The sequence below is a fragment of the Microtus pennsylvanicus genome, chromosome 6 (genome assembly GCF_037038515.1).
Source record: "Microtus pennsylvanicus isolate mMicPen1 chromosome 6, mMicPen1.hap1, whole genome shotgun sequence".
NCBI lineage: Eukaryota > Metazoa > Chordata > Mammalia > Rodentia > Cricetidae > Microtus > Microtus pennsylvanicus.
In genome coordinates, this window is record NC_134584.1 from 50,165,948 (window position 1) to 50,178,768 (window position 12,821).

Below are 12,821 nucleotides of genomic sequence, written 5' to 3' on the forward strand. Positions count from 1 at the left end.
AGCCCCGCACTTTCCCATTACACATAGACTGGACCAAAAAATGATACAACTATCTCTCCCAGGACTTGACAATTAACCAACCCCAATTTTTCTTTTCAGGATCTGCTAAAGATGCCATCACCCCCAGGCAGCAGGAAGTAAATTTAAGAATACTATGCCCACATTCCCAAGAGGTGGGGTAGAAGTGTTTTGCTCATTCAATGGATTAGGGATATTTGTCATTGTTTAGGGTGGTTGGTTATAAGTTATTATTGGTAATGATCAGGAAAAAAGCTAAGCAAAGAAAATTATATTCAAGGTCCTTTTTTTGATAAGATAAAAAGAGGATATATGTGGGAGCCCACTTGTGACTCAGTTTCCATCTAGAGTCATTTGTGACTTAAAAGTCATTTGAGTTCAAGTTTTCCTGCTCTGCCTGTTCCAGTATCCTTGAGAGCTGTGAGAAAACTCTGATTAAGCCCATGGGAAAGAATATAGAATATTTTGCCAATGAGAGAAGAAGACACTCTGTAGTAGAAAGAATATTGCTGATGCCAAACCTTAGGGCACATCCAGATAAAAGAAACTGCTTGCTCAAGGACAGGAATGGTCTGTGATTAGATGCTGACTGGCTGTGCTTGGCTTTGTTCTGTTTTTTGATATAAGCAGGCTCTGAAATAAACTCAGGGTTGTCCAGAGTAAACTGGAAGTCCCCCGAATCCATCCTAGGTTTTCTGTCTCAATTTCTCTCAATCTTTAGCCTCAGCACCGCTTCCAGGAGCCCTGGCTGACTTTCTTGGAGCAGGCTTTGACAGATGTAGATGGGATAGGATAAAAGGATAGATCATGGAGACTACTCAGAAAGAAAAAAGGGAGGCTATAGATATGATAAAATAAAAAGGTAGATTATTGAATCTACTTTTAAAAAGCTACTGCTTGTTTTAAATATTTTACATTAGATTGAACTTTTGTATATTATATACAAGTTTTGTATATTGACACATTTGAGATTAATTTTGTTAAAACATACTGTACACATGTTTCCAATCTTGTTAAACCTTTTGTACCTAGACAGCTCATCAACAATGTAAGGCAAATTTTTACTCTTTGAAAGTTATTATTACCAATTCTTTCAGATAATAAGGAAATGTAGGTTAGTAATTAATTACCTAATATAACCAAACTTGTAGTCATATTAGGTATGTTTTCAAGGTCAAACAAAGTTATATTTTAGATAGATAGGTCATCTTCGAACACTTCAGAGATCTGCAGAATATGGCACTTAGGATGTTTTAATAAAATAGGCTCTTTTTTTATGACAATGAGTCATGTCTTCTTCTGGCAACACCAATCTACTTCAGAGAAGATAATGGGCATTGAAGAAACTCCACATGGAGCTTACTTTCTTTTTGGTAAAAGTCAACCACCGGGCAAGACCATTGCCAGCATGACATTTGTGCGACTCGACGAAGACAGGCAAGGAGAGACAAAGGGTTAAGAAAGACCATGTGGGAAGATCAGCTGTGCCAGTGGAATATGGCTGTTAGCTGAAGCAGTGGAGAGTCCACAAGTTCAGAGGCTGAGCTACAGAAAACTAAAGGTCCATGGGCTTCCAAAGAGATCCATGACAAATGTCAAAGCACAGAGAGAGACACAAGAGCAGGACTAGAGAATGTGGTGATGCAAACACTGACTAAGGTGGCAGAGATGCTCAGCACTAGGGCATTTGCTGCTCTTGCAGAGGAGTTGGCTTTGGTTCCAGCAGCCACATGATGGCTCACAGCCATTTGTGACTCCAGTTCCACAGGACCCAACCCCCTCCCCTGTCTGCCTCTGAGGGCACCACACAGGCATGTGCACATGTACACACAGGCAATCACTCTTACACATAAACTTAAAAATAAAGAAAAACAAAGCTGGCTCACCTGTGTAGAAAAGGCCTGCTCTGACCAGAGCTTCCACAGCCACAGGTGACGTACGGGGCCAGTCCTTGAAAGTGTCCAGCCTTAGCTCTTCATTAGCGAAGACACTGTCATTGCAGTAAGCTTGGGAAAACAGATGCAGGTGAGCGCAACTGGATTGACCGCAAAGTTCAGGTTAGTGGTATGTGTAGCTGGAATGATCTGATGTGCTGTGCTTGCGTCAGAATAAAGGAGGGAGGTTAGGAAAACACAAGGAAGAAAAGACCCAAGAGCGAGCACGTCAGAGCTGCTGGAGCAGAGTGGTGAAGGCTGGGACATGCTGTCCACACTATTCCTGTCTGCGTGTGACCCATGTGCCAAACTGTAACTTAAGAGGATCTCTTGGTCATTTACCATAAGGACAGTACAAAAGCAGAGGAGATTTCTGTTTCCAGAGTCAGTGTCAGGATTTGAGAAAGGCAATTTCCCCTGGGGCTCCTGAAAAGCGGTCATTGTTATGGCTTGCTCTTTGAGATGACCACACTGTGGGTGTCCATTAGATTTCTGCCTGATCCTGGCTTCTGAACTGTTACAAGTCTTTTTCTTACTCTGAACAATTACAAGTCTTCTCCATGCTGTGAGGACTTGGAAATTAAGTTGCCCTTAACTTGGTTCTGACAAGTTTCTCAAGATGAAAGCTTGGCTGTGTTCACACTTAATCCTAGGATTAGGGTTTTGTTATTGATTTTGCTGCTTTACATACTTCATTGGGGAAGCACATCACACTTAGATTTAATAAAGAAAAAGATCTTTACAGTTTAGAAACCTTTTATTTTACTTTTGACTTCTATTAAGACACAAGGTTATAGGGAGTAGGTCCCACTGCTTTCTTAGTGCCCACACCGTGGGTTCTCTGGAGCAGGCTGACATTTCGGACTTTCTTTGGCTTCCTTCTTTATCTGATTGTTTCCTTCCCTATATCAGGAAGCTAACTGAGGACTCACAGTTCTGTGTGTGTTCATGTGTGTGCGGGGACATGCACATGTACGGTTCACACTGGGAAAGTCAGGACACCCTTCACTAGTTTTCCCTTGTTAGGGAGAGTTTGTCATTCCCTGGTTAGGTTGTCCAACCCCAGAATTCCAAGTGTCTCTCCTTCCCAGCCCTGGGATTACAAATGCACAACAGTGACACCTGGCTTTTGTCACATGGGTTCTAGAGACAGAACAGGAATCCTTTTGTTTGCATGGAAAGCAGTCTGCAGTCATTGCTCTGGCCTTTCCCCTTATAATTCTTAACGTGCACAATATACTCAGTAAATTTCTTCCCAGTAATCATAACCTTATGTTGCTTCTTTAACAGTGGCAAGAGCATGCTGGGTAACACTGTAGACAACTCCAGTTTTGCTATGGAAACTTTCATGAACGGCCTCGTTTTGAACAGCCCATTCCCTATGCCTACAATATCTCCATTCTTGTAGGCTCTCACATATGTGGCCAAAGGAACAGCTCTTCTTTCTAAAGGCCTAGAACAAACATTGGCTGCCTTTATTTTTCGTTTGTGTTTGACATTTTAGCATGTTACTGGATAATGGAGGTTCCTCCCAGAGAATGTTGTGGTGTGTGTGGGGGGGTTGTGCGCACATGCACGTGTGTATATATGTTTCCTACATGTATGTATCTGTACCACATGTGTACCTGGGGTCCCAGATGATAAGAAGAGGTTGTAAGATCCCCTCCAGATGGAGTTAGAGCCTCTTGTAATTTGCTACCATGTAAGTGCTTTAGACTGAACCTGACTCCTCTGCAAGAACAGCAAATAATCTGAAGAGCTGAGACATCTTCAGCTCCATGTTTATGGGGCGGGGAGCACCATGTTTTGCTATGAAGACTAAGCTAAACTATCCTTCAACTTATGATATTTTTGTCTCAGTATTCTTACTTCTGGGATTTCAAGCATGGACCGCTATACTTGGCGCTAACCGTGGAATGTCTTCCTCTCAGTTTTGTGAGTCAGGATGTTATGTAGCCTACACTGGCCTCTAATCCAATATCATTGTCATGCCTGGACTTGAGCTCCTCTCTCCCCTTCCAAGAGCAGGGATCACAGGACTGAGCAACCACACTCAGTTGAACATAGAATTCTTGCTGTATTATGATTGTTTCCATCCTGTCCACTGCTGTTGTCCCCATGTCCCTGAATTTGCTGGGACTGAACTCAGAGCATGTCCTAACTGCTATACAGATGTTCTGTAACTGAGCTAAAACCCTAACACTAGGTCTTGTTTTCTTTGGGTGCTGTAGTGGAAACAAAGGACCTTGCTCAAGGTAGCCAAGTGACTAATGTCCTCAGATCTGTCACCTCATCTCAGTGTGAATGTTTCCCAGTTTCCTAACAGTGCACTGGGCCAATTAAGAATGCTTTTGGGACTGTGGCTGTAGATCAGTTTGCAGAGCGTTCTCTCAGCATCCAGGAAGACCTCGGTGGGTTCCCTCCCCAGCACCCGAGAACTCTGTCTCAGCACTCAACAGGAAGAGGTCGCAGGTCAAGATTATCTGAATTTGAGGCCAGTCTGGGATAGGAAAGATTCTGAAAATGCTTCCAAAACATTTTATCCAAGATTTTAGTTGTTTGAAGGGAAACATCACTTACAGCAGAGACCATACTATGTTAACTATGGTTACCTACAATAAACACTAAGCTACTCAGCAGTAGCCATGGTGTATAGATGCTTGCCACTAAAGGTGAACCTCCTAATTAACTCCTGGACACCTCCTGGTTGAAGGAGAGTAGCAACTCCTGTAAATTTTTGTCTTATTTTTGCACCTTCACACATGGGACCTACTAAGTAATTAACTGAACATAAGTTTTTAAAAATTTTACTTTTAAAGATTTATTTACTTTTATTTTGATGTAGGTGTTTTGTCTGTATGTTTGACTGCACCACATTTGTGCTGTGCCCATGGAATTCAAAGGAGGGCATTGGATTCTCTGTAACTGGACTTAGAGAGTTGTGAGCTGCCATATGGGTACTGGGAATCTAACCCAAGTTCTTTATGAGAGCAGCAAGTGAGCTTGAGCCCAGAACCCTCTTTCCCACCCATAAACTAAAAACAAAACCAATTCAGTCATTCCATAATAGGGAAATAACTTATGAAAGTAACTGTTAAAGCAAGTTGATGAGGAATGGAGAGATGGCTCAGTGGTACATAACACTTACTGCTCTTCCAGAGGACCCAAGTTCAATTCCCAGCACCCACATCAGGCTGTTTACAAGTGCATGTAACTCCAGCTCCAAGGGATCTGACATCCTCATCTGGCTTCCAAAATCACCTACATACATGTGGTACACACACAGAGACCTGGAGGCAGATATGGAGGAGGGAGGCACAAAAAGGAAAGAAACAAACAAAGCTTATTGAATGCGCCTGAGGTCTTACCTGACACCATAGGCAATTCTCTTCTGACCCAGGAATTCAGAAAATGTTCTCCCTTAGGGAAAGAAATTCAGGTTACTGACTGATTTATAAAACAGACGTCTGTCTGTGAGCTGCAACTGAAGGACTCCCCTGCCCCCCAGCACTAAAGCGACATTTCACTAGAGCAGCGGAAGTGTTGGCAAAGCAGACCTTTAGTCCGATTTCTGTTGATCTCGGGAATTTTATGCAGTACAGACAGCGGCGAATGTTTTCCTGTGCAAATGGGAGCTTTCTCGGGGTCACTCTCAACAGACACGCAGCTCAGCAACAGAACTGCAGTCACACACAGATTCATTGGGCTCAGGGGGAACTGCGCCATGGGAAGGAAGCTCCCCTCAGAAGGACCTGTCCAACTGAGCAACTCTCCCTCGGAGAAAACTGCACCCAGACTCTCAGCCCTGCTCTCTGCAGACACAGCCTCTGGGTCATCAGCCATTCCATTCTCCTTTGGCTTCTGTGCGGGCTAAGTTTCCCACCGCTTACCACTAGGAAGTCCCTACTAGTGTAGACCCTAGACAACCAGGGGCGGGAGCCAGCTCTGAGAGCCCTGCTGTCACCAGGTGCTAGGACAGAAGACTGGGTCGGGCATCCAGACAGAAGCAGCAGAAGGAAGCAAGGGCAGCCAGCTCAGTGGGGGAGGAGGAAGGAGGCAGCTGAAGGACCCAAAGGCAGCCTGAAAATTCACATATACATGGTTTCAGCTCAGCAAGACAAGATTTGCGGCTCCACTCTGCAGATGAGATGCAGGAGCTTGAATCCATGAGAAAATAAAACTCCTCAATGACTCCACACCAGTGGGAAGAGTTTGCTGCTGTGAATTACCGTAACATGGACAAATCCTTCGTAGCTTTTAATATACTGGGCAATTTCCTCCGAGGATTTCTTACTTCGAAGAAATTCACACCTATAATTAAAAACATAATTAAAATTACCTCAATACTATGATGAAGATTTTCTGTATTACAATAAATATTTGCTAAAATCCTATCAAATTGTTGAATTTGATCTTTTAATAAAACTGCCAAAATTTTTCCTGACAGCTTCCTCAGGAGGATTAACATCATGCTGCTAGAAACATTTATATCATATTACTGATAAGATATATAAATATTTGAAATCAAACCTGTGCCAGCTAGTCTTTTGTCAATTTGACACAAGCTGGAGTCATCTGGGAAGAGGGAGCCACGGTTGGGAAAATCCCTCTATCAGATTAGCCTGTTGTCCAGTCTGGGCATTTTCTCAATTAATGAGAGATGTGGGAAGACCCAGTCCACTGTGGGCACTGCCACCCTGGGCAGGAGTCCTGAGAAGCCTAAGAAAGGCAGCTGGGCATGAGCCTGGAGCAAGGCAGTAAGCGGTGCTCTTTCATGGCGTCTGTCTGTCTCTGCTTCTGTTCCTGCCCTGATGTCCCTCCACGGTGGATGGTAATCTGGACATGTAAGCCAAATAAACCCCTTCCCTCTCAGGCTGCTTTCGGTCATGGCCCAGCAGAAATCAACAGCAACAGAAAAAAAACAATAGGAAACCTTCATCTTGTTTTAATTTTCTTTCAACACAGGCTCTCCCTCTGTTGCGGTGGTGATGTCATGCTCAAGCACAGCCTGGACTGCAGGCCTACACTGCTGCAGCCGCTGTTCTCTTCTTGGAACAAATAGGCAAGAGAATCAAATATAGTGATTCTCAGTCAGTAGAGTGTGGGACACACACACACACACAATGTAAAGAATCCCAAGGGCTGGAAGGAGAAGGGCCTGTAAACACTGACTAAGATATTTAATGGCATTAGGTATTAAAGCTCATCTTTTTGGGAATAATGACACTGTGGTTCTTTTCTCTTTATTAGTCATGATTTAAAGGCATATGCTAAATGAATAACAAATGGAACCATGCGTTAGCTGGAACGTGCTTTGACATAACCTTATCATCACTATTCCGAGCAGATGGCAGGAAAGACACAGGAGAAATTTGATTCGAGTAGGCCGGGGCAGGTGCTCTCTACTTTGCGAGATAACATGATGAAAGTCTGGAAACTAGGTACAGGAATGAACCTGTATGTGGCACAAACAAAAACAATAGACACAAAAAGCACCTCTGAACACATTATGAAAAATAATTGAAATATGCTTTCATTTCCTAAGCCGGGTGAAAGACCACTGCAATTACAAAAACTCCGAATCTCTGAAATAAAATACACCTGTTTCCCTTCAGTGGCGCTGGTATGTGGTGACCTAGGCATCTGTCCTCCTTGTCATTTTTTTTTTAAATCAGAAGATGGCCTTGAACACCTGATACTAGCACCTCCACCCTTGTTGTGCTGGGATGACAGGTGAGTGTCACCGTGTCCAGCAAGTGTTTTCTTTGTGCATGTTCTGCAGTAAATGAAACCTCTTGTAATATCTTAAACACTGTTACTTTCCTTCTTTTATACAGCACTTCCACCCCTGTGCAGATTCACTCACTTGTTAGTTAAGGGAAATCATGAAACTGCTACTTGACAAGACATATTGTAATATTGGGGACAATAAAGCAACATTTAGCCAGGCGATGGTGGTGCATGATTTTAATCCCAGTATTCGGGGACAGAAGGATCTCTGTGAGTTTGAGGCCAGTCTGGTCTACAGAGTGAGATACAGGACAGTCAGGACTATACAAAGAACCCTATCTTTTGAAAAACAAAACCAAACGTTTAATAACGGCTGGGAGGGACCAGGGAGCAAGCACTTGACACTTGCAGGAGACGTGAGTTCAGCGCCCAGCACCCACATCTTACTGTAGCTCTAAGGTGTTCTGAGACCTCTGCCCTCCATGGACACCTGTACTAACTTTACATAAACACCGTCCCCCAAATAATTAAAAACGAAAGCTGAACCTGGGGAGATGCCTCGGTAGTTAAAATACCTCAGCATAACTACAAAAACCTGAAACTGAATCTGTGTTGATTCTGTAAATTCAGGACCCAGTCCACCATGTCTCCAACTCTAACCCTTGAGGGATAGAGTCAGGCAGATCCCAGGTTGCCTATTTCAAAATATAAGGCAGAGAATGATGGAGGACAGGAACCTATACCAACATGTGACCTCCCCACAGGCATGGATGAATACACATTCATATACTACATACCAACACACCACACACATAAACACACTTTACATTTACCAACACACTACACAGAAAGTATAAAAAGTAAAAACTGATAAGGCAAAAACAGTATAAAAGAGAATGAGCCATTTAAGTTCATGTGGTTAAAAGTTTTCACTATGTGAGCAGATCTTCCTTGTTTGAAAATTCTGGGATGATCCCATGCTGGATAAGAGAAATATCAGAACTCATGTGGTACTCCAACAATGTTGGTCTTTTCTCTCCAGGCTCCTCTTGCTAAAAACAAACAAATTAAAAATAAAATCTGAAAATACAAATGAAGTGTTTGTTTGCTTACTTGGGGAACCACTTGGCATGCTCCTTCCAAGGATCGTCTCCTTCTTCCCAGTTTCCCAAGCATCCAGCGCAGGAGAAACACTGTACGGTATCCCGTTTACCTACAATGCAGTGACGTGTTCTGACTGGCCAGCAATGGCACCAGGTGCGACCTTGGAGCTGATCATATTGTAGCAGAACAGACAGACCCCAGAATGCCTGTTCTTCCGTTACCTCTCTGGCTGAATCCCTGTCCACAGCCCCACTGCCCTAAATGACCCCCTCTGAGCTCTGGACCTCCGTCCCCAGCATGGCCTTCCTCCATATCCACTGCCCTAAATGACCCCTTCTGAGCTCTGGACCTCCGTCCCCAGCATGGCCTTCCTCCATATACACCACCCTCACACAATGGCTTCGTAGACAGAAGTTACTCTTTAGCTTTCAGGACCAAAGGGATGGAGATGCTAGGATTTGCTAAAATGATGCCATTAGAAGGCCTAAGTGTCACGTTTGCTGCATTGTGTCTATGGAAACAGGAACATTTCATTAGTTCTTTGAACCTCAGTGAAGTCACCTATGAAATGTGGGAAGGGCAAACTTGTCGAATTAGAATTAGTGCTCAATCCATGCACAGCTTATATGAGTGGGTCCCCAGAACACCAGAGACGCTGCTATAACGTCATCTACATCTCTCCTAACACCTGGTGTGTGGCTAAGGCATTTCAAAGTGCAGTGTTGTCAAAGGCAGCTTGCCTCTGGATGGGGGTTAAACAAGTACAAAGAGCATCCTTCCAAAACTAAAGAAATGAAATAAATCAAGGAAACACACAATTAATAGTATTCGTGAAACTAGAGGACAGTGGGACTGGTCTATCTCATGGTCCATTTTCAGCACCTTATGAATTGAACTAAGGTTTTCTGCAGCCTATTTAGCTTTGTTTTCAATTGCTGGCACTAAGCAATGGCTAAGTTAGCCCTCTTGTAATGAGCTACACCCTCAACTTCAGGTTCATAGTTTCTCAGGCCCGCATTTACAGAAAAGATCCTTGTGTTTTACACATATTTGGCAAGATAATAGTGCTACACTAAAAGTAAGTTAAAGAGAGAGAAAAACTATTAAAGTGGATGTTTAATTAACCAGATCTCCTCTGCCACAATTAACAAATAAGGAATGATTAACAAGAGGTAGTGGAAGAAGAGGAGGATGGGAAGGAGCAAGAGTAGTCGGAGAAGGTAGAGGAAGAGCAGAGGAGGAGGAAGGAGGAGAAGAGGAAGAAGAAAAGAGGAATGAAGGGATGGAGAGATGGCTCAGTGGTTAAGAGGGCTCTTGTAGGGGACTGGAGTTGGGTTCCCCGCACCCACTTCAGACAGTTCACAACCACTGGAATCCACTGCTCCCAGGGTCTGATGTTCTTCTCTGGACCCTATGGCCTCCTGTACTCACAAGTGAAAATCCCCCACCCCCTCACATAACTACAGATATTTTTTAAAAATGGAAACTAAACTTCATATTTTACAGAAACACATCACACAATGGAATCCAGTTACCTGTAAAGACGAAGCCAGCTGCTGAGAGCACACGTGGCGATGTCCCATGGGCATAGAACGGCCAGTTCTCAAAGGACTCCAGTCTGGCCTCCTCTTCTTGGTACCTTGCTTTGCCGCCCCTCAGCTTCTCTGGACTCTTCACCCTTATGTCATACTTGCCAATGTTCCCAACATCTTTGCCCAAAAGGAACGCACATTCAGGACGCCATCTCTTGTGGTTTTCTATGGGAAGATTCCTGAGTCTGGTGCAAAAGAGGATTAAGCTACAGCAGAAGCACTGAACCCCAAGTTTCACCCCGGTATAGTAAAACCCAGCAGCTGCCATCTCCTGTGGCGTCCATGATCTGAATGTGTCATAGGTCACAAAAGTCTTTAATCGTTTGGCTTCACTGCGCATCTGTGCGTTAAAACCTTTCTTCATTTTCATTCGTAATGTATGGTCCTCTTCTTCTTGTCTTTTTAAGACCTGGTGTGCATCCACACCCAGAAGAGCAGATAACTGGGAGACAAAATCATCATCGAATTCAGAAATCCTCTCCTCAGAGGCTTCTCCCTGGGTGGCCATTTCTAATGGAGAAAGGAAAGCGGATGATTGGTGCCTGTGATATTTTTATTATAAAGTGTGTATCTCAGGGCTAGAGAGACAGCTCAGTGGTAGAGCAGCTTGCCACAAGCCCGATGACTTCAGCTGGTTCCCCTGCAACCCTCAAGGTAAGTAGGAGACAAGTGACTCTCATAAGCAGACCTATGCAAAGACCAAAGTAGGCTTGAGGCAATGAATCCACCTTGGGCTGCAGTGGGCCTGAGCCAACAAATTCCACAAGAGTGGGACTGAACCAGCTACCTAGGCTGGAGTGCACATGAGAAAGCAAGCTCCGTGGGAGTGGAGCGGATCCAGTCCAGGGACATTTGTGGACCAGGACTGAGCCAGTGACCTGGGCCAGAGCAGACCTGAGACAGCAAACTCCACAGGAAGAGGTACAGGGAACAACCACTGAGTGAGTGACCCAGAGCCAGAGACCGCTGAAAGTTCGGAATTGAATCTGGGACTTTCAAGGTAGTAGACCTAAGCCAGGACCCCTATGGGTCTGGGTGTGAGTCTAGGACCTCAGAGGAACTAGGCCTGAGCCAGGACCTCTGCTGGTCTGGGCATGAATCTGGGACCTCCTAGGGAGTATGCCTGAGCAGGGACCTCTGGGGGTCTGGGTGTTGGTCTGGGACATCAAAGAGAAAAGGCAGGAACCAGAAACCTCAGAGGGTCTGAGCATGAGTCTGGGACCTCTGAGGAAGTAAGCCTGAGCCAGGTCCTCTGTGGGTCTGGGCATACCCAAGCCTGGGTACTCCAAGGGACTAGAACAGAGCTGGAGTCCCTTACAGGACCAATCCCAAGATAGGCATTTCTGTAGGAATAGATCCAGACCAGGGACATTTACAGAAACAGGTCTGAGCCAACAACCTAGAATAGAGCAGGCCTGAGACAGCAAACTCTAGGGCAGTGGAGCAAAACCCAGAAGCGCTGAGTGACCTCCAGGGACATAGAGTAACCAACAGGGTAACTAGAACCATGGCACTGACTGTACCATGAGGAACAACTATCTGAGCCTTGGATTCACTGGCACCCAGAAGATTAATCAAAAGAATCACAGGCATGGGGACCTTGGGAAAGGGTTGAAGGAGAAGGGAGATTCAGGAAGGGGAGCGGAGAAAAATGTAGAGCTCAATAAAAATCAATTTTATAAGGAAGTATAAAAAAAGAGAAAAAGTACAACCTTGTCACTAGCATGTGAAATGTCCTACAGCGTGGTCCTTCTGGAGTTCTGTCAGTCCTCAACATACTCGACTCTGGGACTCAATAACTGTGATTTTACAGTTGTCTCTGGATAGCCCCACCCCCTTACAGTCTCCTCAGCGGTCATGAGACAAAGGTCTTGCTCTTATCTATAGACATGATTGTCCAACTCTATCATCCTGTTCCTTCCCTTTAGAAGGAACTGGCCAAGACTTGGAAGCCTATGGCTCTGCTTAGTTGCTTTCATTTTCAATCAGCACAACCTGTACTTACTTTTTCTGTTGCTGGGATAAAACACCTTTACAAAGAAGCTCACAGAAAATACGGTTTGTTCTGTCTTACAGTTGAAGATACATTTCCACCGTGGCACAGGAGACTTGGTGTCAGGAGCAGGAAGCCAGCCGATCACAGAGCATCAACAGCAAGGAAGCAGAGAAAATGAATGGGAAGTGGCACCAGGCTATAAAGTCTCACGGCCTGTCCCTAGTGACCCACTTCCTCCACCAGGCTCCGCCTCTTAAAGGTTCCAAAATCTTACCAAATAGCAGCCTAGCAGGAAGCCAAATGCTCAAACACATGAGCTGCTCATTGGAGACTTTTCACATTCAGACCACAGCATCACCAGACACAGCGTCCTCCCCTAACGTTTGTGTGTGGATACCCCCTCCTGGTCATCTTCTTTCTTTCTTCCTGAAAAATGTTTATAAATCT

At 44.5% G+C, this 12,821-nt stretch overlaps 1 protein-coding gene across 2 annotated transcripts in view; it reads right to left on the bottom strand.

Annotated features, from left to right (window-relative positions):
• Window positions 1-12,494, bottom strand: part of LOC142851963 (baculoviral IAP repeat-containing protein 1a-like) — a 36,810-nt gene extending 24,316 nt beyond the window's left edge. For both annotated transcript variants that reach the window (XM_075976211.1, XM_075976209.1), the window contains exons 1-6: window positions 12,384-12,494; window positions 10,322-10,888; window positions 8,796-8,895; window positions 6,182-6,263; window positions 5,321-5,372; window positions 1,905-2,024 (exon numbers count right to left, since the gene is read on the bottom strand). In XM_075976211.1, coding sequence (XP_075832326.1) covers window positions 1,905-2,024; window positions 5,321-5,372; window positions 6,182-6,263; window positions 8,796-8,895; window positions 10,322-10,886 — 919 coding nt within the window. In that variant the 5' untranslated portion in view covers window positions 10,887-10,888; window positions 12,384-12,494. The remainder of the gene's footprint in view (window positions 1-1,904; window positions 2,025-5,320; window positions 5,373-6,181; window positions 6,264-8,795; window positions 8,896-10,321; window positions 10,889-12,383) is intronic.
• Window positions 12,495-12,821: the final 327 nt, after the last annotated feature.